This window comes from Arvicanthis niloticus, chromosome 21, assembly GCF_011762505.2.
Source record: "Arvicanthis niloticus isolate mArvNil1 chromosome 21, mArvNil1.pat.X, whole genome shotgun sequence".
Taxonomy (NCBI): Eukaryota; Metazoa; Chordata; class Mammalia; order Rodentia; family Muridae; genus Arvicanthis; species Arvicanthis niloticus.
Window position 1 is genome coordinate 1935775 of NC_047678.1, and position 23917 is coordinate 1959691.

At 37.9% G+C, this 23917-nt stretch overlaps 1 protein-coding gene across 4 annotated transcripts in view; it reads left to right on the forward strand.

The window, feature by feature from the left end:
• Positions 1 to 23917, forward strand: part of Senp6 (SUMO specific peptidase 6) — an 82924-nt gene that overhangs the window by 30743 nt on the left and 28264 nt on the right. For all 4 annotated transcript variants that reach the window (XM_034483855.2, XM_076917308.1, XM_076917309.1 and 1 more), the window contains 4 exons: positions 3213 to 3283; positions 9787 to 9929; positions 12129 to 12516; positions 20929 to 21161. In XM_034483855.2, the coding sequence (XP_034339746.1) occupies positions 3213 to 3283; positions 9787 to 9929; positions 12129 to 12516; positions 20929 to 21161 (835 nt within the window). The remainder of the gene's footprint in view (positions 1 to 3212; positions 3284 to 9786; positions 9930 to 12128; positions 12517 to 20928; positions 21162 to 23917) is intronic.

Below are 23917 nucleotides of genomic sequence, written 5' to 3' on the forward strand. Positions count from 1 at the left end.
CATGCAGTATGAACTGATCTCCCCGTTCTCTTCTCTTCTTTCCCAGCCTCCTCTTCCCAACATGAACCTGTCTCCTCTCTTCTCTCACCCCTCCTCCCTCCTTCCTTCTTTTTTCCCTCTTTTCTCCCTTCCCTCCTCTTCTATTCCCCCCACCACCACCCCGCTGATGTGCACAGCACACTGCATTTAATTAGAGTTGCTTGCTTGAACATAGGTGGGGATTCTTTTACTTAAACAAGGACAACTCACCACTAGCTCACCCTTCCCCCAATAATCATTAGCTGCCTGTGGCTCCTCAAGAAGAGGGGTCTCCATGAGTTCTTTCCCTGTCCATGATGGAATGTTGGTGGGCCCACGCTTCTGCAGGTCTCATGTAGGTAAACTCCATACTGTGAGTGCAAACTGCCGCTTATGCTCAGAAAATAACATTTCACACCACTACTCCCCATTCTTCAGCTCTTAATTCTTCTACCACTTTCCCCAGTGTTTCCTAGGCTTCTGTATGTGAGACAAAGAGTGTGCATGTAGTTTGCGTAGATGTCATGTTTAGAGCAGAGAACAGCCACTTATTCTTAACACTTTGGTCTTTTGGTGAGTCTCTGTGTTAACTGTCATGTATTGCAAATAGAAACTTCTCTGAACAAGGCTGAGGGCAGCACTGTTTTATGGGTATATAGTGTGTATAAACATATTGAGAAGGCAGGTTGATTCTATGTTTATGTGGCAAACCATCAGCAGTAGGTTACCTACTATGACCTTCCCAGTCAAGAACTTTTGGCCAGGTCTATAATACCAGGTATGAGTTCCCTCCTGTGCAGAGGACCTCAGATCTAACTAGCAAAGAGTTGGGACCCCCGTAACTTTATCCCACTATTGTGCCAGTGGGCATGTTCTGCTTGACAGATTGGCATTATAGCTCATAGGGTTCGTAACAAGGGTCAGTGATGATTTTTCTTCCTAGTTATTACCTTCCTGCACTATGAAAGCCAGTTGGCAGGGTGATTAGCCCTTCTTTTTCTTTGGTACGTTGTCTTCATTTATCCCAGACTGGCTTAGAATTCTATGTAGCTGAAATGACCTTGCCTTTTTTATGTGATTTATGATTATTAGTAAGTGTGTGTGTGTGTGTGTGTGTGTGTGTGTGTGTGTGTGTGTGTGTATTTTCTTATGGTATGGGCACATGAGCACAGGTAATTTTGGAGGTTGGAAGCATTGACTCTTCCAACTCTTCCAGTAGCTGGAGCAGAGGGTGAGTGCACATGTGTGAGCGTGTGTGCTCCTACAAGAGAAGGTAAGATTTCATTTAACTGCTGAGCCATATCTAGTCCTAACCTTGAACTTCAACTTCTGGTCCTTCTGTCTCTACCTCTTGTACATGCATGCATACATACATACATGCATGCATACATACATACATATATACATACATACATACATACATACATGCATGCATAATTACACACACACAAACAAATAATCTGCAATGCAGGGATCAAACTCAGGACTTTGTGCAGGCTAGGCAAACTAGCATCCACTGAGCTACATCTCCAACTTCCTTTTTTCGTAGTTCAATTACTACCATGACATGAAAGACAAGGTCGTGCCTTTTCCTGACCTGACAATTTATGTCATCACAGTGTTTAAAATCTTGGCAAAGTAGAAATTGTTCACATGTTCTTGATACTGCTCTAGTCATTGTTGCTGACATAGTTTGCTGGGATTCAATTCCAAAATTATCATTTTGTAATTGTGGGGCTATGGACCAACTAATCAATTTTATTGTCCCTCAGCTTTTTCATCTATAAAAATGTTGATAATGTGTAGCTTGAAAGGTTATCAAGAGAATATGGAGTTAATAGGGAACTTTTGAACATTAGTATCTGGCACAACGTATTCATTGTTTGCTGATTGCTCTTACAAATACATTACTGTCTACTTTTGCAATATTTTCTTTGTCATTCATATTTTGAGTGCCTTGTTTTATGTGGAAATATTAAATCCTTGAAAGTATTCATCTGATTTATGTAATCAAATGAATTACATTGCTCTTTACTGAAAAGAAACTACTTTAACACTAGTGTAAACATTTATAAATAGATAGTATAGCTTCTTTAATTTCTTACTGATATAAAATGAGTATTTGTATATACTTACCCAGGCTTGGTAAGTATCTGTTATAACTCCTGAGTTAGTGCTTCTTTTTCTTTCTATGGTGATTTTTCTCTCAATACTAGACACAACATGCTTGTTTTTTCTCAAAATTAGTATACTTAGATTTATAAAAGTATACTATTTAGGACATTTACTTACTCAAGTTAGGTTTATTATATGTTCTATGTTGAACCAAGTGCAGTGACTTATAATTGTACTTCCAGCACGAAGGCAGGAGGATTGCATGTTTGAAGTTAGACTGTGCTATATAATGAGACCCCTTCTAAAATAATGGTAACTAACTGTATATTGTTTGACAGAATAGTTTAATATGTTTAGACAAATGTATTTCTGGCTATAATGTCCCATGACAAGAGCTTGACATCACTTGTTCTATAATTGATGGATTTGTTTGATACATTTCTGTACTAATACTAGCATTGTCTTTAAGACTAGTGTTATTTAATATTCGTTTTTTGTTCAATAGTTATTTTATTCATTGATTACTTTTAAATAATAAAACAATTGGGTGGTATTCTATTGGGTATTTGTTCAGACTGACAGTGATTTTAATGGGAATGTCATCAACTGGTTAAAAGTCAGTTTCTAAAGAAAAGGTCTAAATTTTGCATTTGAGGAGTAAATACATAGCTTCCAAAGTTAAAAAACAAAAAACAAAAAACAAAAAAACCTGGCTAAAGGTAGTGTCTGGAATAGCAGCTGCATGAGGGTGAGACAGGAAGGCCACCTGCATCAGGCAGCTTGAGACCAAAAATGAGGGACTTCTTTAAAAAACCAAAGTTAAAGACTTCCTTGAAAAACCAATCATTTGAATTTATTTACTGACTATGTATCTAGCAGTCCGTTGTGATTCTGGTAGGCTGAAGATTTAAGTTCTCTAGCTGTAGCTTTATTTTCCTAATGCAGTTTTATTTTATATCGTCAGTTTTTAACATGACAAGCTATAGTTTCTCTGAATAAATGTAAGTGGTCCTTTGACTTTGTCATTTTGAAAACTTCATTTTCTGTTTAAATGAGATCATACAAATTTCCCATTGTAGGAAAGAATACCCACCTCATGTCCACAAAGCTGAAAACAACACTATAATGTTAAGTCATGGCCAAGGTGGAGGTAAGTATACAGTTTTGTTTGTTAACCTGTGCAGGGTTTTGAATTCCTGCATAAGAAGTACAAAGAGAAGAATATAGATACTAGTTTTAGAATACTCTGGGGCCTACTAGAAATCATGTTGAAAACTATTGCTTTATAACAGATTTCATATTTTTTTTTTAATTTTAAACTGTGGCTTTATTGTCAGGATGGTTGTGCAGTTAGGTGAGTATAGCTTAAAATCTTTGGATTAATTAAAGATTAGCTATAGCTTTAAAATAGTTTTATATTGAATAATAACAGTTTTATATTAATATACAATAACATGTATCAAATGTATTTCATCAACAAATTGATTTTCCTTACATAAGATAGTGATTTTATTTTATGGGTATATGAAGTTGCATGCAACAGATGTGTGTAGTGGTCAGAAGACAACTTTGGGGGGGGGGGCTCTTCTTCCCTTTCTTCACCTTGTTGATGCAGTCTGCTTTGTTGTTTCTGCCATACTGTGTACTCCAGCATAGCTGGCCCATGAGCTTCCAGGCAGCTTCCTTCCATTTGTCAGCCCGCCTTAGGAATGCTGGGATTACAGTTGCACACTCTCTTCAGCTTTCCTTTTATATGTACCCTGGCGTATAACTCTAGTGCTTGAGTCTGCACTGCAAGTGCGTTTACTCTGAGCCGCCCTGCAGCTCAGCATTGTTTCTGTTGATTGCTCTGAGATCAAGGCTTTTCTGTTTCAGGTTCTCTTTTAACTTAAATTCATCTTTCTTCCTTAACCTCTGGGGTGGAAGGAATCTAAAGGCATGTGTTGCTGAGCCCAAGCTAGAATGGATTGTTTGTTTGTTTATTAGATTTATTTTTGTTAATTTTAACTTTGCATGTACATGAGTCTGTGTGAGATATATGCATGTGTACTACTGCCCATAGAGGCAGGAAGTTTCATCCTTCTCGAAATATAGCTACAATATATGGAAGTTGTGAGCTGTGTGACATTGGTGTTGGGCACTTAGTCTGGTCCTCTCCAAGAGCCATCTACACAGCCCCTATATAATAGCTTTCTTAATATGTGTCCTTGTTTATAGACAAGACTTGGCCAATAATAATTTCTAATTCCAAACTTTGGTACATGCATTGAATATACCACTGTGATTAAAAATCTTCATGTTCAGTTTCATCATTCCTCATTATCTTGTAGTGTTCACTTCAAATCGGAATCATATACTTTGCAGTGCACAGTTAGTTATGTTAATAAATTGAGTTTAGCAATAATGACTACCTTCTTAAACATCTATTCTGTTACACATTCATTTTTTATTGAACACTGACTTCATTCCACTTGCTAAGTTAAATACTACTTATGTCCTATTTCTTGTGGAAGATTCCTCTAAATTTTGTACAGAAGAGCAAGCGGTTCTAGAGATCACTGAGATAACTTGCTCAGGCTTAACTCAGCTCTGTTTAATGCCAGATCTCTTGCTTAGTACAAAGTTACTTTGATCTTCAAAGAAGAATGTACAATACTATTCTCATTTGACAAATGCATTTCAGAAAAGCAAAGTGACTAGACCCACTAGTAATAGTTTAGATGCCAATTGGCCAGGCTGTTAGAATACCTACAGTTTATTCAACAATATTCATTAATATTCAACAGTATTTATTTAACCAGGCATTGTAGCGCACACCTTATATCCCAGCACTCTGGAGAGAGAGGTAGGTGGATCTCAGTGAGTTTGGAGCCAGTCTAGGCCACCTAGTAAGTTAAGGCCATTTAAGGCTATATAGTAAGGCTCTGTCTCAAGCAAGCAAGCAAACAAACAAACAAACAAATCACTCGATAATATTTACTAAGAAATTAGAAATAATCTTTGAATTTCTTTGTTTTTCACTTTGAAACAATTATAGAGTATAATAATTAAAGTTGCAAAAGGAACAAAGTGGTTCCTATTTATTCTTCATTCTTGCTATCCCCTTTAAATCAGTGTTTGTCAAAATGAAGATTAGTAGAAGCTGTTTGCCTATTTATTTGGGTTTTGTTGTTGTTTGCTTTTTGACACAGAATTTCATTGCACAGACTAAGCCATCATAGGACTCTATAGCTCGTTAGCTCTAACTAGTGATCTTCTGCCTTAGCCTCTGAGTCATGGGATCCCTGGCACATGCCACCACAGGTCTGTCTCGTTATAAGATTATTTACTAAGCTGTTGACCTTGTTCAGGAGTAAATGTTTTTCACTGATGCCTTTTCCACATTGCAATTAATTGGTTTTTTAGTTTCTAGATAATTTTGATGAGTACAGGTGAGTTGCTTTGTAATGCCCCTTGGTTTGTGTTTGGTTGTTTGTACGCTGCACCTCTGCTGGTTTCAGACAGCAGTTACAGACATGATATGCCTTTGTCAGTGCATTGTGTCAGGGATGACATGATGTTGGTGTGTTTGGCACTGGTGAGGTCAGTCACAGTCACTGTGTTATACAGCAGTTGCTCTGACCTTCATTACTGTAAAATTAGTTTTTCCTTTGGTACTCAGTAAAGTTCTTTGATAATTCTAAGGGACTACAGAATTTCTGTTTCCCCTTAACTTTTCACTCTGTGATTAAGCCTCCATTGGTGAGTGTTGGAGGGGAGGAGTTTTCAGATAGCCTCAGATGGCTCAGTCTCAAACTGCCCATGTTCAGTTCTCTGGATTATAGAACAGTACCATCATCCATAGCTTCATCTGTGGGTCCTAATGAACCTGTTCCTCATTCACACAGCATTTGTTGATTTCTGTTCAATGGTATTTTTCTGTTTTTATTTTGCATTATGGGCGGCACTTACCCATAATTTTGGGAAAATATTTGCATATTTAAATTATAAGCATTTTCGGGAGAGGTGTTTAAGAGTCTCATATCTTAGAGAGACTCTTGGTTTCTGTAGTGGTGGGTATCAGATCCAGGGCTTCGTAAGCACTCTACCAACTGAACTACTTCAGCCCAAGCTGTATACACTTTGAGAGGAATATAAAAGCTATGTTGAGATGCTGCCTCTTTTCTTTAATTATGTTAGAGGTAAGGGAGCCCTCCATTTTCAGCCATGTTTGTGTAAGGCAGGTGGAACAATGCCCGGTTATAGGATAAACCGCATACTAGCATACTGGATAGAATGCTGAATGAAAATCACATTCAATGTTAGTATTTCCTCCGGAGACTACATGTTGTGTTTCTATCATAGTTCTGGAATATTTCTTCTAAAAGAAACCACCATGGTACTAACAAGATGAGGGCAGTGGATAACAATGCTTGAGTACCTGTGTTAGACAGCTTGAATTTGATCTCACACTCTTAAAGGTAGAAGGTGAGACTTGACGCCAAGATTGCCCTCTGTCCTCCATGTGTGCACCATGGTATGCACATGCCTGCACTCAGACATATTACACATATTACCACCACCACCACCAAAGGGATTTTAAAATGTAAATAAAAATTAGATTTAGCTTTACATTTTTTTACATTTATTTATTAGGGCGTGTGCGTGTGTGTGTAGTATCACATCCTATGTGCAAAGTCCAAAAAATTTACTTTGTGGGCTCAGAGGATTGAGCTTCTGAGTTCAATCTCATGAACTATTAAGTGTAAATATTTTAGGTTTTGTTAATACACATTGGATTTGTTGTTTGTTTTTTTGGTAATATTTTAATTTTTCCAAGCATGTAGAATAGCATCTGTATAATGATACATTAAACACACCCATACCCCCCCTGCTTTTCATTTTGTTCCTTAAGCTTCTTTTTCGTTTTGTAATTGTTTTTAATATTTCTCCAGAAGTGTAGAACTAGTTGACATCTTTGAATATATACATTTTAATTACATACTTCATGCAATTATGTCTTAGGATTGCAATTATTGTCAGCTGATAAATAGCTGCTTGATTCACATGTACAAAGAAAATATCCTGTTATATTCAGTCAGTTCATTTTATTCCTTAAATACTTATATCACCTTTCTGCCCATGTGCATCAAGCCTCTGTAACTTTGGGGTTTGCACCCACAGATCTCAGCCACAGTGATCAATTATATTTGACAAAGGAAAACTGCATCTGTCTTGAACATTTACCTTCTTTTTGTTTGTTTTAATTTACTAAATGGCACTGTAAAATAGCTACTTACATAGCTTTCATAGTATACTGGACAACATAAGCATCTAGAAATGATGTAAAGTATAGGCAGATATGCACACCATGAAAGTTTAAGTACTACATTTCTTATAGGTGACAGGCATTTGCAAATTCTGGTCATCACAAATCTTGTAATTAGACCCCTCTCATATACAAAGTAGAAGACAGTATGCTCAATTTAAAATATTATGCATACTGTTATGTTTACTTGTGTTTTAATTAAATAGTATTTGTATGTAAGAAGCATTTAGCAGAAAATTTGAGTTGAACAACACCCACAGATCTTGTGTTGTTCCATTTATACAATCTATTGAAAATTTGTTCATGAGGAAAGGATTTTTCCTTTATGTGCATAATCGAATTTGTTTTTTAAAATAAATCTGAGTAGGGCCTGGTGTCACAACTCTTTAATCCCAGTACTTGGGAAGCAGAAGGAGATAGATTTCTGTGAGTTCAAGGCCAGCCTAGTCTATTTAGTGAGTTCTAGGTCAACCAAGGTTTCATAGTGAAACCCTGTCTCAAAATAAAATAAAACAAATTGGAAGCAGCATGTTGACTAAAGGGACAGAGAGTTCTTTTTATAGCACACTTTGTGTTAGTTAGTCTGGTCTGTTTACTCTTGACCTTTCAAGTACTCAGAACCCATATCCTGTTGAGGGTTTTAGGCTATTTTGCTGTAAATTAATTTTACAAGTAAGTTGTTATATTCTGGACACCTGTGTTTATGTACTGTCTGATTTTAAAAATGTTCTCTACTCTCTTTTGTCTGAAGAGTGGGATATTATAGTTCTTAGTGATCCTTTGTTTAGAGATTGCAAAGTTAAGTATCCCTCAAAAAACACTAACATCTGGATGCTTTAGACTAGTGTGTTTCTTCAAGTGTAAAACCTTGATGATTGATATATATATATATATATATATATATATATATATATATATATATTCTTTTGTCTTTTCGGCCGTAGGCTAAGTCTTCGGGTTCTAAGTTTATTATCTTTATTGTAAAGTGTAAGTCATTTTAAAGTGACGTAGAAACATCATCCCTTCCTCTGAATTCCTCTGCCTCTACCTCCACCTCCCAAGTGCTGGGATTAAAGGCCTGTACCACATACCTCACTAATTTCACACTTAAATGCATCATACAATTCTGTCTTTGTGCAGTTAAGCAGTGTGATAAATACTTGTCCAGTTTTGTCTTTGGTAGGTTTGGGATGTTAGAAAAACATATGACTAAAACCCAATTTCTCACAGCATATTGGCAACAATAGAAAAGTACAAACAAGCATTTTATTATTAAATGAGTGCTAATAGAAGTTCAGATTAGATGCCATGGAAACTGGATTGCTTAATTGAGCATTCAGTTGGGTAGACTTTGCTTGTACAGAGAGGAGTATGTGGCAGAGAATACAAGAAAATATTCTGGAAAAATGAATCTCTGTGAAATGAAATACAGAATCAAGACTGGCATGTCCAGGGTCCACATAAGGTTTTGCAGTCGGAAGAGAAAAGGAAGTTGGACACAGTGGTATGTGACTGAGCTAGCATTTGGGATTTAGCAGCAGGAGGAAGCCTGTACTTTTAAGACCAGTCTGGACTACTTAGTGAGTTCATACCAACATTGTTAACATAGCTGGACTTCATTTCCAAAAATAAGAAAAAAGAGAATAAAATATTCAAGTAGAGCTATTTAGCAATGTTGCGAGTAGGTCAATAGAGCAGTTACGTTAAACCATAATAAAGACAAATCTCTTATATTTCTAGGGAAGAATACATATCTAAACAACTACTAACACACACACAATCCCACACAAGTAGCCTAAGAGTTAGTTTACTTTTACTTTTTCTAAATCTTTGGACCAAATGTTTGAATTCCTATATTTTCTTATTACTAATCTAATAACAGAGCTAAGTTGGAGGGGAAGAGGCATGTTTGTGCTTTAGTGCCGTGTTTCTGTTGCCTTCACTGTTCAACTAACTCAAATGTTGCCACACTAATGAAGTAGTGGAAAGCTACTGAGAAGGGACAGCCAGGTAAGAGTAGTTTGGACGTTATTGCTGCCTGCATCCTAAAGGTCTTGCTTTTGTTTTCACATGTATGTGTGTACGGTGTGTGTATGTGTGCACAGGCGAACAACTTTCAGGAGTTCCTTCTATCATGCGGATCCTGAGCATCACTTTCATGTTGTCAGTACTAGAGGCAAGCACTCCTGCCCACTAGCCATCTGTTCATCTTTATCATACATATTATACACGATCCCATTTTAACTAAAAATTAAAATTTGAAAACAAGGACTTTAATAAATAGTAAAGATCACGAGAAGTTTATTAAATTTAAATTCAGTGCTTTTCACCTCCACTTTCTTTAGACCATATAATGAAGAAAACTGAAGAGTCGGAATCATATGTAGAGCCTGAAATTAAGAGGAAAGTACAGCAGAAACGGCATTGTAGTACTTACCAGCTATCGCCTCTGTCCCCTGCCTCAAAGAAGTGTTTGACCCATTTAGAGGTAGGTAAAAATGTTGCTCTTACTAATGACTTAGTATTTTTATTACTAGTTTAACATTCATTTTGTGACTGTCTGTGTAAAGTATAGTCATGTGCATACCTTGTGGTAGGTGGACGGTGGGCTAACAGCCTTTAGGAGGAGTTGGTTCTTTTACTCTGGAGCCTCAGGATCAGACTCAGACTTTCAGGCTTTTCAGCTTTACTTTCTGGGCCATCTCCCCAGCCATTCCCATTGCCTTTATTGCTCAGTACATTCTAGGGGATTTTTCATCTTAGGACCCAAAGAAACCTAGAAAAGCTATTTAAGTAAATGTTTCTGGCTTAAATAGACCATTTTCTACTTGTCCAAACTACAGAGTTTTTTTTTTTTAATATAAAGAATTTATCAATACATCCCTATAACAAAGTTAAAAATTAAAGAGAGATTTTTTTTTTTTTAATATGTGGTTTTGTTTGGCTGGCTTTTGTTTTGGAGACAGGGTCTTATTCAATACCAACTGACCTGAAACTGACCAGGCTAATGTCCAGTTCATTACAATCTTCTAGCCTTAACTCTCAAATTGTTGATTACATGAGGTATCATATGTAGCTATTAAATTTTTAGAAATTAGGACGGGAGAGACAGCCCAGTTAGTACAGGCACTCGCCAAACAAGTCTGAGGACTGGAGTTCAAGTCCTTAGAACCGATGTAGAGTCAAATGTGATAAATAGTCCATATGTGTGATACCCGTGCTCGTAGGGTGAGATGGGAGGCAGGCAGGAGGATCTGCTGTCAGAAAGACACTTTGCCTCAAAGTAGAAGAAAGCAAGGACTGGAGCTCAAGGTTGTCTCTGACCTGCTTCTATTCATTTCTCTTCTTGCCCTTCTCTTTCTTTTCACGTCTCCCTCTTTCTTTTTCTCCCCGAACTCCTCTCTCTCCCTCTGTCCTTCATCCCTGTTCTTTTCTTTTATTCATACTAAGTTACACACAAAGAATAAGGGGTTGGTTTTTTTTTTTTTAATTAAAAATTTCTAATTTGGGTGTAGAGAGGTGGCTCAGGGATAAAGAGTACACACTGCTCTTACAGAGGACCTGAGATCAGTTCCAGGCACCTCACAAGCATCTGTAACTGTAGAGGAAAATCTGGTGTTTCTTTCTGGGCTCTACAGGAACTTACACTGACATAGGCACATACTGCCCCAACGTATACATAACTATCGATGCATCAATACATAAATATTGATTTTTAAACTTACTTTCTGTTCCACAAAACCCAGTTCTTCTTCTTCTTTTTTTAAATCCTTTCTGTGAACCTAGGACGTTGGTTCGCCATGCTGGTCAGGTCCTGATCATTGAATGCCCTCAGTCAGATTGTGTGTGAACAGTGTTCTTAGTGGGTTAGGCTTCATTTCAGGGTCATATGTTATATTTATTTGCCACAACTCTTTAGATTATTTCCATCTGGAATCATTCCAGCAATTTCTTATTTTGTTTGTTTTAAGATAGCTCTGGCTGTCATGGACTCACTTCGTAGACCAGGCAGGCCTTGAACTTGTAAAGATTCACTTGCTTCTGCCTCCCAAGTGCTGGGATTAAAGGTGTGTGCCATTACTTCCAGCGATTCCAGTAATTTCTTTTTCCCCTTTAATTTTATTATTATTTTTTTTTTTTAAAGGAAATTGTTTTATTTCCGTGAGTGCTGAGATGTAAACTCTGGGCCTGATAAGAGAATATCAAGCACAGTCTCTTGAGCCTGTGGTTGGTCATTTGCATCATCATGAGCACATGGAGTCCTTAACGTTCATATGTTTTGATGTTCAGATGATGCCCACTATTGTTTGTGACCATCCCTTTAAACTGTCCCTGTTGTTTTTTGACACATCACTGTCATTCTTCTAGGACTTCATTACTTGGTGTAACAAGATAGTCTTACTTAGATTTACTGTTTTGGGGGGTTTGGGGTTTTTGTTGTTGTTGTTTTTGGTTTTTGTGGTTTTCTGAGACAGGGTTTCACTGTGTAGCCTTGGCTGTCCTGGAACTCACTCTGTAGACCATATATTGGTCTTGAACTCATAGAAATCCACCTGCCTCAGCTTCCTGAGTGCTGAGATTAAAGGTGAGTGCCATGGTGACTGCTGGGCATTTTGAGATTTTTAAAAGCTTTTTGATGCTAATGTAAAATACCAAAGTCTTTTCTTTTGTTCTCTTGGGGCATAAGGTTTCTGAACAGCGGGAATGTTGCCCAAAATGTGGAAAAGAAAAAGAAAATCAGACCAAATGCCAAAGTTGTGGTATTGTTTTTCATAATGATTTGCAAAGAAATTTTCGACAAGCCGTAACTTTGAATGAATCTACTGGACCATTGCTGAGAACATCAATTCATCAGAACTCTGGAGGACAGAAATCACAAAACACAGGATTAACAGCTAAGAAGTTTTATGGGAACAGTGTGGAAAAGATTCCAGTTGATATTTTGGTCACCTGTGATGCTAGCAGACATAATTACATACAGACAAATGGGAAAGTCATTTTACCTGGAGGAAAAATACCTAAACTCACAAACCCAAAAGAGCGGAGGACAAGCGTGTCAGATTTAAACGATCCAAGTAAGTATCCTGAAACTCAGAAACCCTTGGGCTCCCGTGGGCCTCCTGCCTTTTTTCCTGAGCACTGTTGAATTAGAGTAGCCATATTCTTCAGTAATACTTAATAATAACCAATATTTTTGTTGCATAACTTTAAATATGAGTATATTTGAGAAACACAGTTTTAAGAGGTATCTTCTTGTGGCACATATGCATCATTTGGGGATTAAGTGGTTAGAACAGGCCTAAAGTAACAACTGACTTTGTTCCCATTCTGCTCCTGTCAGAGTAACAAACGAGAATGACAGCGTTGCCCCAGTCAGTGACTGCTCATTTCAGTGTGTATCTCCTATCTAGACTTGTGTGTGCTCTTAGTGAGTACACTAGCCTGGCTGGCCAGGGAGTTGCAGGAATTATCCTGTCTCTTCCCTACGCTAGGGTTAGAAACTACCATGCCCAACTTTATGTGGGTTCTGGGGATCAGACTCGGTCCTGGGTAATTGCAAGGGTTTGCCAGCCAAGCTGCCTCCCCAGACACTTTGTTAGTAATTTGAGGAGATAAAATAACACAAATAACAAATAATTATAGTTCAGTACAATATTTGAGACATAGAAAGGAATCAGTGGAAATTCATGGGCAATTCAAGCCATGTTAAAGAAAGTGCACACATGAATTAAAAGTTAACATGTGCCAATGCCTGTAATAGGATTTTATATGTCCTGCTTTCTTTTTTTTTCTTTTTTATTGGATATTATATTTACATTTCAGATTTTATCCCCTTACCCCATTCCCCCCACCACCCAGGAACCCCTTATACCATCCCCCTCCTCCTGCTTCTATGGGGGTATGCCCTCACCTACCCCCAACTCCTACCTCCCTACCCTCGAATTCCCGTGCCTCCCCCCCCCCCCCAACTCAGTGTTCAGCCTTCATGTGACCAAAGATCTCCTCTCCCACCTATGCTCGACAAGGCCATCCTCCCCTACATATACAACTGGAGTCACGGGTCCCTCCCTATGTGCTCCCAGGCTGGTGGTTTAGACCCTGGGGAGCTCTGGTTGGTTGGTATTTTTGCTCTCCTCATGGGGCCACCAACACTTTCAGCTCCTTCGGTTTTCTAACTTCTCCATTGGGAACCCTTGATCAGATCAATGGTTAGCTGTGAGCATCTGCCTCTGAATATGTCAGACTCTGGCAGACCTCTAAGGAGACAGCTATATCAGGCTCCTGTCAGCATGCACTTCCTGACATCCATATCAGCATCTACCTTTGGTGACTGCACATGGAATGGATACCCAGGTGGAATGGTCTCCAGAAGGCCCCTCCTTCAGTTTCTGTCCCACACTTTGTCTCCATATTTGCTCCCTTGAGTACTTTGTTACTCCTTCTGAGTAGGACCTAGGCATCCACACTTGTTCTTCCTTCTTCATGAGCTTCATTGTGGTCTGTAAGTTGAATCTTGGCTATTTCAAGCTTTTGGGCTAATATCCACTTACCAGTGAGTAAATACAATGTGTGTTCTTTTGTGATTGGGTTACCTCACTCAGGATGATATTTTCTAGTTCCATCCATTTACCTAAGAATTTCTCAAATTCATTATTTTTAATAGCTGAGTAATACTCCATTGTGTAAATGTACCACATTTTTTTATCCATTCCTCTGTTGAAGGACAGTTGGGTTCTTTCCAGCTTCTGGCTATTATAAATAAGGCTGCTATGAACATAGTGGGTCCTCAGGTAGTGCTATGACTAATTTTTTGAGGAACCGCCAGACTGATTTCCAGAGTGGTTGTACCATCTTGCAATCCCACCAACAATGCAGGAGTGTTCCTCTTTCTTCACATCCTCGCCAGCATCTACTATCACTTGAGTTTTTGATCTTAGCCATTCTGACTGGTGTGAGGTGGTATCTCAGGGTTGTTTTGATTTGCATTTCCCTGATGACTAAGGATGTTGAGCATTTCTTAAGGTGCTTCTCGGCCATTCGAGTTTCCTCAGTTGAGAATTCTTTGTTTAGCTCTGTACCCCATTTTTAATAGGGTTATTTGGTTGTCTGGAGTCTAATTTCTGGAGTTTTTTGTATATTTTGGATGTTAGCCCTTTATCAGCTGTAGGATTGGTAATGATCTTTTCCCAATCTGTTGGTTGCCATTTTGTCTTATTGACAGTGTCCTTTGCCTTACAGAAGCTTTGCAATTTTATGAGGTCCCATTTGTTAATTCTTGCTCTTAGAGCATAAGCCATTGGTGTTCTGTTCACGAATTTTTCCCCTGTGCCTAGGTATTCGAGGTTCTTCCCCACCTTCTATTAGTTTCAGTGCATCTGGTTTTATGTGAAGGTCCTTTATCCATTTGGACTTGAGCTTTGTACAAGGGGATAAGAATGGATTAATTTGCATTCTTCTACATGCTGACCTCCAGTTGAGCCAGCACCACTTGTTGAAAATGCTGCCCTTTTTTCACTGGATGGTTTTAGCTCCTTTGTCAAAGATCAAGTGACCATAGGTGTGTGTGTTCATTTCTGGATCTTCAATTCTATTCCACTGATCTTCCTGTCTGTCTCTGTACCAATACCATGCGGTTTTTATCACTACTGCTCTGTAGTACAGTTTGAGGTCAGGGATGGTGATTTCCCCCAGAAGTTCTTTTATTATTGAGAATAGTTCTCGCTATCCTAGGTTTTTTGTTATTCCAAATGAAATTGTCAATTGCTCTTTCTATCTCTATGAAGAATTGAGTTGGAATTTTGATGGGGATTGCATTGAACCTGTAGATTGCTTTTGGCAAGATGGCCATTTTTACTAAGTTAATCCTGCCAATCCAGGAGCATGGGAGATCTTTCTGTCTTCTGAGATCTTCTTCTGTATTTCTTTCTTCAGAGACTTGAAGTTCTTGTCATACAGATCTTTCATTTGCTTGGTTAGATTCACTCCAAGATATTTTTTATTATTTGTGGCTATTGTGAAGGGTGTCATTTCCCTAATTTCTTTCTTAGCCTGTTTATCCTTTGAGTAGAGGAAGGCTACTAATTTGTTTGAGTTGATTTTATATCCAGCCACTTTGCTGAAGTTTTTTTTTTTTTTTTTTTTTTTTTTTAAATCAGGTTTAGGAGTTCTCTGGTGGGGAAGTTTTAGGTTCACTTAAGTATACTATCATATCATCTGCAAATAGTGAAATTTTGACTTCTTTTTTTCCTATTTGTTTTTCTATTTCCCTTTGACTTCCTTTTGTTGTCTAATTGCTCTGGCTAGGACTTCCAGTACTATATTGAATAGGTAGGGTAAGAGTGGGCAGCCTAGTCTAGTTCCTGATCTTAGTGGGATTGTTTCAAGTTTCTCTCCATTTAGTTTGATATTGGCTACTGGCTTGCTGTATACTGCTTTTACTATGTTTACGTATGGGCCTTGAATTCTTGATCTTTCCAGTACTTTTACCATGAAGGGATGTTGAATTTTGTTAAATGCTTTCTCAGCATCTAGTGAGATGATCATGTAGTTTTTTTCTTTGAGTTTGTTTATGTAGTGGATTACATTGATGGATTTCCGAATATTGAACCATTCCTGCATTTCTGGGATAAAGCCTACTTGATCATGATGGATAATTGTTTTGATGTGTTCTTGGATTTGGTTTGCTAGAATTTTATTGAGTATTTTTGCATCAATATTCGTAAGAGAGATTGGTCTGTAGTTCTCTTTCTTTGTTGGGTCTTTATGTGGTTAAGGTATGAGTGTAATTGTAGCTTCATAGAACGAATTGGGTAGTGTTCCTTGTGTTTCTGTTCTATGGAATAGTTTGCAGAGAATTGGTATTAGGTCTTCCTTGAAGGTCTGATAGAATTCTGCACTAAAGCCATCTGGTCCCGGACTTTTTTTGGTGGGGAGACTTTTAATGACTGCTTCTATTTCTTTAGGGGTTATAGGACTGTTTAGATGCTTTATCTGCTTCTGATTTAATTTTGGTGTCTGGTATCTGTCTAGAAAATTGTCCATTTCATCCAGATTTTCCAATTTTGTTGAGTATATGCCTTTGTAGTAGGATCTGATGATTTTTTTTTTAATTTCCTCAATTTCTGTTGTTATGTCTCTCTTTTCATTTCTTATTTTATTAATTTGGACACTATCTCTGTGCCCTTTGTTTAGTCTGGCTAAGGGTTTATCTATCTTGTTGATTTTCTCGAAGAACCAGCTCCGGGTTTTGTTGATACTTTGTAAAGTTCTCTCTGTTTCTACTTGGTTGATTTCAGCTCTGAGTTTGATTATTTCCTGCCGTCTACTCCTCTTGGGTATATTAGCTTCTTTTTGTTCTAGAGCTTTCAGCTGTGCTGTCAGGTTGTTAGTGTATGTTCTCTCCAGTTTCTTTTCGTAGGCACTTAGAAGCTATGAGTTTTCCTCTTAGCACTGTTTTCATGGAGTCCCACAAGTTTTGGTATGATGTGTCCTCATTTTCATTAAATTCTAAAAAGTCTTTTAATTTCTTTCTTTATTTCTTCCTTGATCAAGTCATCCTTGAGTAGAGTATTGTTCAATTTCCACGTGTATGTGGGCTTTCCATTGTTTTTGTCATTATTAAAGACCAGTCTTTAGTCCATGGTGGTCTGATAGGGTACAAGGGATTATTTCAATCATTTTTTTTTATCTGTTGAGGCCTGTTTTGGGACCAATTATATGGTCTGTTTTGGAGAAGGTACCATGAGGTACTGAGAAAAAGGTACAGTCTTGTTTTAGGGTGAAATGTTCTATATATATCAGTTAAATCCATTTGGTTATAACTTCTGTTAGTTTCATTGTGTTTCTGTTTAGTTTCTGTTTCCATGATCTGTACATAACTGAGAGTGGGGTGTTGAAATACCCCACTATTTTCCTGTGAGGTGTAATGTATGCTTTGAGCTTTACTAAAGTTTCTTTTATGTATGTGGGTGCCCTTGCATTTGGGGTATAGATGTTCAGAATTGAGAGTTCATCTTGGTACGTTTTTCCTTTGAGTATGAAGTGTCCTTCCTTATCTTTTTTGATTACTTTTGGTTGAAAATCAATTTTATTTGATATTAGAATTGCTACTCCAGCTTGTTTATTGGAACCACTTGCTTGGAAGATCCTTTTACTCTGAGGTAGTGTCTGTCTTTGTCACAGAGATGTGTTTCCTGTATGCAGCAAAATTCTGGGTCCTGTTTATATATCCAGTCTGCTAGTCTATGTCTTTTTTGTTGGAGAATTGAGTCCATTGATATTAAGAGATATTAAGGAAAAATGATTGTTGCTTCCTGTCACTTTTGTTATTAGAGATGGAATTCTGTTTGTGTAACTATCTTCTGTTGAGGTTGTTGGAAGACTACTTTCTTGCTTTTTCTAAGTTGTAATTTCCCTCCTCGTGTTGGAGTTTTCCATCAATTATCCTTTGAAGTGCTGGATTTGTGGGAAGGTATTGTGTAAATTTGGTTTTGTCATGGAATATCTTGGTTTCTCCATCAATAGTGGTTGAGAGTTTTGCTGGGTATAGTAGTCTGGGCTGGCATTTAATGTTCTCTTAGGGTCTGTATGATATCAGTCCAGGATCTTCTGGCTTTTATAGTTTCTGGTGAGAAGTCTGGTGTAATTCTTATAGATCTGCCTTTATATGTTACTTTACCTTTTTCCCTTACTGCTTGTAGCATTTTTTTCTTTGTTTTATACATTTGATGTTTTGATTATTATGTGACAGGTGGTATTTCTTTTCTGGTCTAGTCTATTTGGGGTTCTGTAGGCTTCTTGTATATTTAAGGACATCTCGTTCTTTAGGTTAGGGAAGTTTTCCTCTATAATTTTGTTGAGGATATTTACTGGTCCTTTAAGTTGGGAGTCTTCACCCTCATCTATACCTATTATCCTTAGGTTTGGCCTTCTCATTGTGTCCTGGATTTCCTGGATGTTTTGGGTTAGGAGCTTTTTGCATTTCACATTTTCTTTGACAGTTGTGTCAATGTTTTCCATGGTATCTTCTGCACATGAGATTCTCTTCTATCTCTTGTATTTTATTGGTGATGCTTGCGTCTATGACTCCTGGTCTTTTTCTTAGGTTTTCTATCTCCTGGGTAGTCTCCCTTTGAGATTTCTTTATTGTTTCTAGTTTCATTTTTAGATCCTAGAAGGTTTTGTTTAATTCCTTCACCTGTTTGGTTGTGTTTTCTTGCAATTCTTTAAGGGATTTTTGTTTCCTCTTTAAGAATTTCTACCTGTTTACCTGTGTTCTCCTCAAATTCTTTAAGAGTTTTATTTATGACCTTCTTAAAGTCTTCTAACATCATCATCATGGGAAGTGATTTTAATTCTGAATCCTGCTTTTCCAGTGTGATGTGATGTTCAGGGCTTGCTATGGTGGGAGAAATGGTTCCCGTGATGCCAAGGAACTTTGGTTTCTGTTGTTTATGTTCTTGCGCTTGCCTTTCACCATTTGGTTAAGTCTAGTGCTACCTGCACTCACTGGTTCTGACTGGAGCCTGTCTTTCCAGTTATCTTGCTTGTGTCTGAACTCCTCAGGGTCCAGATGTCTCTGTGATCCTGTGATCCTGTGATCCTGAGCTCCAGCTGCTTTGAGTGCAGTGGCTCCTCTAGGATGTCTTGGGGTACGGTGTCCCCTGCTCTTAGGTCGGTGGCCTTTTTAGGATATCTCAGGATACGGTTTCCACCCGTTAACAGAATAGCTTGGTGTCTGCTGCTCTGAGGTCAGTGGCCTCTCTGGGATGTCTCGGGATATTGTTTCCACATGGGAGCAGACCGTCTGGTTGTATGCTCCAGCCACAGGGATCCGGAGAGGGGCGGAAGGGGAGTGGTATTCCGTTAGGGCGGGGTTTGGGTGCCTGGTGGATCCTGTGAGCTTCCTGCTCCCAGTTTTGGTTCTGAGGCCTAGGGCGGTGGGCGACTGATCTTACCTGCCTCTTTGAGGTCAGTGGCCTCTCTGGGATGTCTCGGATTACGGTTTCCACATGGGAGCAGACCGGCTGGGTCATGTCCTGCTTTCTTTGCCACAATCCTATGAAATAGATATCATTGTAGTCTCTGATTTCATAGAGGAGAGAAACTGAATCAAATAACCAGCTTTGAAAATAATAAAAGGCCAGTATTTGTTATGAAACTAACAAAACCAAAGAGATACTTGGATATTACTGGGCTGATGGTCCTCTAGGGCGAGTACATTACTCCATATTAAGTAAGCATTTATGTGTAGGGTACTAAAGAGAAAACTGCCCCGTGGGGTCGTGGATTATGCCTTCTTTACCCACTTCCTGTTTCTTAAGGTTACTTACAGAAGTGACTCACAGGCAGCTGCGTCCCCGGAATATCTAGCTATTTACTCTTATACTGGAGCACCTGGAAGACTCTATGTTAACCCAGGGTATTTGGTTGTTGTTGTTTTTCTGTATGAAGCACAGTTTTAGGCTCTAGAATATAGCATTGTCCCATCTATTACAGTTGCAAATAACCTTTTACATCAAAGAGTGTTATAACATTGAGAGTAACGAGTAACTGACTGTCTCTGTGCTTGCATTAGTTTAGATTGTCTATCAAGAAGAGATTTTTAAGCCAATACTTTATGACAAAGCATGAAGAGAATTGAAGATAGAACAGATGACAGAAATTCTTGCTATTGTTCCTGGGTTGAGGCATTGTGATTTTACTCAGTGCATTGTGGGCGGCTCCATTGTTATGGTACACGGAACGATTTGATAGGTGCAGTGATGCACCCCAGATCTAAGATCAAATTGTCTTCTTCATGTTTATAAAGCAAGATTTTATCGAACATCAGATATTGGTATAGTTTCTTCTCAGGACCAGTTATAATTTCAGTGCTTCCCATTATAAGGGAAAATTATTGGCCACATATTTTAAGTATATGTTGTTTTGAACAGAATTTGGATATTTTTAAGCCATAAATTTTTTGTAACTCGGCAATAGACTTACGGATAATTCTATGAGTTACTGGTGTAGCTGTGTAGATTAGTGGTGACTCTATGGTGTTTTTTTGGTTTTTTGTTTGTTTTTTTCCCTTTGCCAGTACTAGAGATTTGAACCCTGGGCCTCATATATGATAGGCAAGTGATCTATTGCTGAGCTGTATCCCCAACCCTGGTAGTGGTGACTGTAGAAGCTCTAAGGCTAAAGAGTTGATTTCATATTTGTCTAATATTTTTTTAAAAGAGTATGAATTAGACATTTTAAAAAATCTTATTCTTTTTATGAGATGCAGTGGATTATATTATTATTATTATTTTTATTTATTTTTTTGTGTGTGGAGTCAGTTCTTGCTTTCCAACATTACAGGCCACTGGGCTTGTACAGCAAGCAATTTTACATGCTGAACTATCTCATGAGCTCCTCTTTGATTCGCTTTTATTGATCTCATGTGAGAAGATCTAAGACAAATTATAAATGTAAATTTTGACTTTTCTTTATGATTTTAGTCATTTTGTCCAGTGATGATGATGATGATGACGACGACAGGACAAAGAGAAGAGAGAGCATGTCCCCGCAGCCTGCCGACTCAGCATGCTCCTCCCCAGCACCGTCTACAGGAAAAGTCGAAGCTGCACTAAATGCTCGTCCGAGCAGAGCAGAGCAGGAACCTAGAAGCAGTCCAACAGAGTCCGAGTTAAATACCGTTGTCATACCAAGGAAAGCAAGAATGAAGGACCAGGTACTTTCTAATCAAGGTCTTTCCTTTGGGGTATTACCTCTATTTTAGAAAAATAGTTTGTTAGTGACAGCAGGAGAAGATAGGCTTATTCATTAATGCATGCTCAAATACTGTTACAAGGTTATTCTAGAAGACCATTAAACTATATACAAAAATAAATTACAATTTAACCAGAGGCTTGAGTATAAGAATCCAATAGGAAAAAAACCAGTATTGTTCTTAACAAACCATCAGTACAGGATTTCTTACCCAAGATGTCTGTGACCAGAAATGTTTTAAATTTCAGCTTTTTTTAAAATTTGGAATATTTGCATATAAACAGGTATTAGGACCTAGGAACTAAATCTAAAAGGAAATTACTTATATTTGTCACATACAGTATATGGATAATTTTGAGTTAAGTTTTGTACAGCTTTTTTAGTTTACTTGCACTTTCTTTTGTAAAACTTGTATTTTTATATTTATTCAAGTGTATATGTGTGCAAACATGCACAGGAGTACAGGTGCCAGCAGAGGCCACAGGCCTCCTTTGGAGTTGGAATTGCAAACATTTGTGAACCCTCTGATCTGGGTGCTGAGAACTCAACTCAGGTTCTCTGGAAGAGCGGAATGTGTCCTTAACCAAGGAGCTGTCTCTTCCATACCTCCCTGACATCTTTGTATGTGTGTGTATATTAATGTATATATTTCTTAGAAAACCTAGTAGACTAGAAGTTATTTTAATTTCAATGTATGTCACCATAGTATATAGTTATATCTTACCATATTTTATAATTTGCTTAAAAATTTCAAAACATTCAGATGAAAAAAGATAATGTAAATTAAAAGATTTGGAAAGATTTATAATACAAATGACATACAAAATTGTATAACTGTTATCAAAAATGAGTAAATAGGGCTGGCTTTACAAGTAAAGGTGCCTGTTGACAAGCTCAATAATCTAATTTCAATTTCCAGGACCTACATGAGGGAAAAAAAAAATTACACATTGTCCTGTGACTTCTGTGTGCACTGATGTTCATACACACACACACACACACACACACACACACACACACACACACCAATAAATAAATGTTTTAAAAAGTAAATAACGCTGGGCGGTGGTGGCGCACGCCTTTAATCCCAGCACTTGGGAGGCAGAGGCAGGTGGATTTCTGAGTTCGAGGCCAGCCTGGTCTACAGAGCGAGTTCCAGGACAGCCAGGGCTATACAGAGAAACCCTGTCTCGGAAACCCCCCCCCCCCCAAAAAAAAATAAATAAATAAATAAATAAATAAAACCGAGGATAAAAAGAAAAGAATAAAGGAGCAGGTGTATCTAACTTGTAAGGTGACAGTCACTATAAAGTGATGGTCATTGTAAGGTAAACTACAGAGTTTGTGCTGGAGGTACTGTTTTAAATCTCACAATGGGGCTGGAGAGATGGCTCAGCAGTTAAGAGCACTGACTGCTCTTCCAGAGGTCCTGAGTTCAATTTCCAGCAATCACATGGTGGCTCACAAACATCTGTAATGGGATCTGATGCACTCTTCTAGTGTGTGTCTGAAGACAGCTACAGTGTACTCATATAAATAAAAATAAAATTAAATCTCACAGTGTTTTAAGTAAGTTTAGGATTGTCTTCAGAGCTGTCAGATGTAAGCTACCACATAAAAAGTATAAATTAAAAAGGAAGTACTTACTAAAGATGAAATATCACTATTTACTAAGTAGACTTAAATTAATACAAAGCAGTATGTGTTCCTGGTAAGACTCCAAGGGAAGGGAGGGTACTTTTCTGGTTTGGTGGCAGTAGAAAGGAAAGCTATGGCTTTTGGGGAAAGCAATGTTTAAAAACAAAACAAAGCATTTTTAGTATATATTATTTGACCTCATAGAATATTTCTCAAAGGAATTCTTCCCTCTTTCCCAAGGTGTGAAGTATTTGTACAAACAAGATTCTTATCTGAGCATTGTACCTCATGGCTGCAATCCCAGCACTTGGTAAGCCAAGGCAGGAGGATCGCTGCGCCTTTCATTGAGACTACTCTGGGCTAGAATGAATTGTAGGCAAATCTGGGCTACAACGTGAGACCCTGTCTGTAAAATCAAAACAGTAGAAGCCAACAACAGCGAGGAACTCTTAGTAATGAAAAGAATCACTGTCCACTGATACAGGGATGGCTGGACCAGTGTCACCAATTGAAGATAACTAGTTAAATCAGGACATTGTACTCTTTTAGAGAGAGTAACAAGATACAGGAATATGAATTATAAAGTGGACATGTTTTACAAAATGAACATTTTTTTAAAACAGAAAATAGGTCTCCTAAGGAAAAGAGAAATAATTTGTACTTTAAAACTGAGAAACAACAAAGATTACTTTTAAGAACGGATTACTGTTTATATAATCGTATTTTAAAATGGATTACTATTTATATAATTGAAGTGCCTTTCCAAGCAGAATAAGTAGCAGAAGTGTAGGTACATTTTACTAAAAAGAAATTTAAACCAGGGTATGAAACATGAACAGGATTTGATGGATTAATGAGGAAAAATAGCATTAACTGGTACTGTAGTTTATTTTTATGTGTTTGTACTTTCTTAAAGCCAAAAAGAAATGAGAGGACTAAGGAGGAGAGACGGCTCTGTCATTAATATGTCATTAACATGCTTGTCATTAATAAACATCCAGGTAGAAAGTCAAGTGTGGATTGTAACTCACACTGGAAAGGGAGGGCCATGTGCATCCTTTGCTTACTAGCCAGACATCC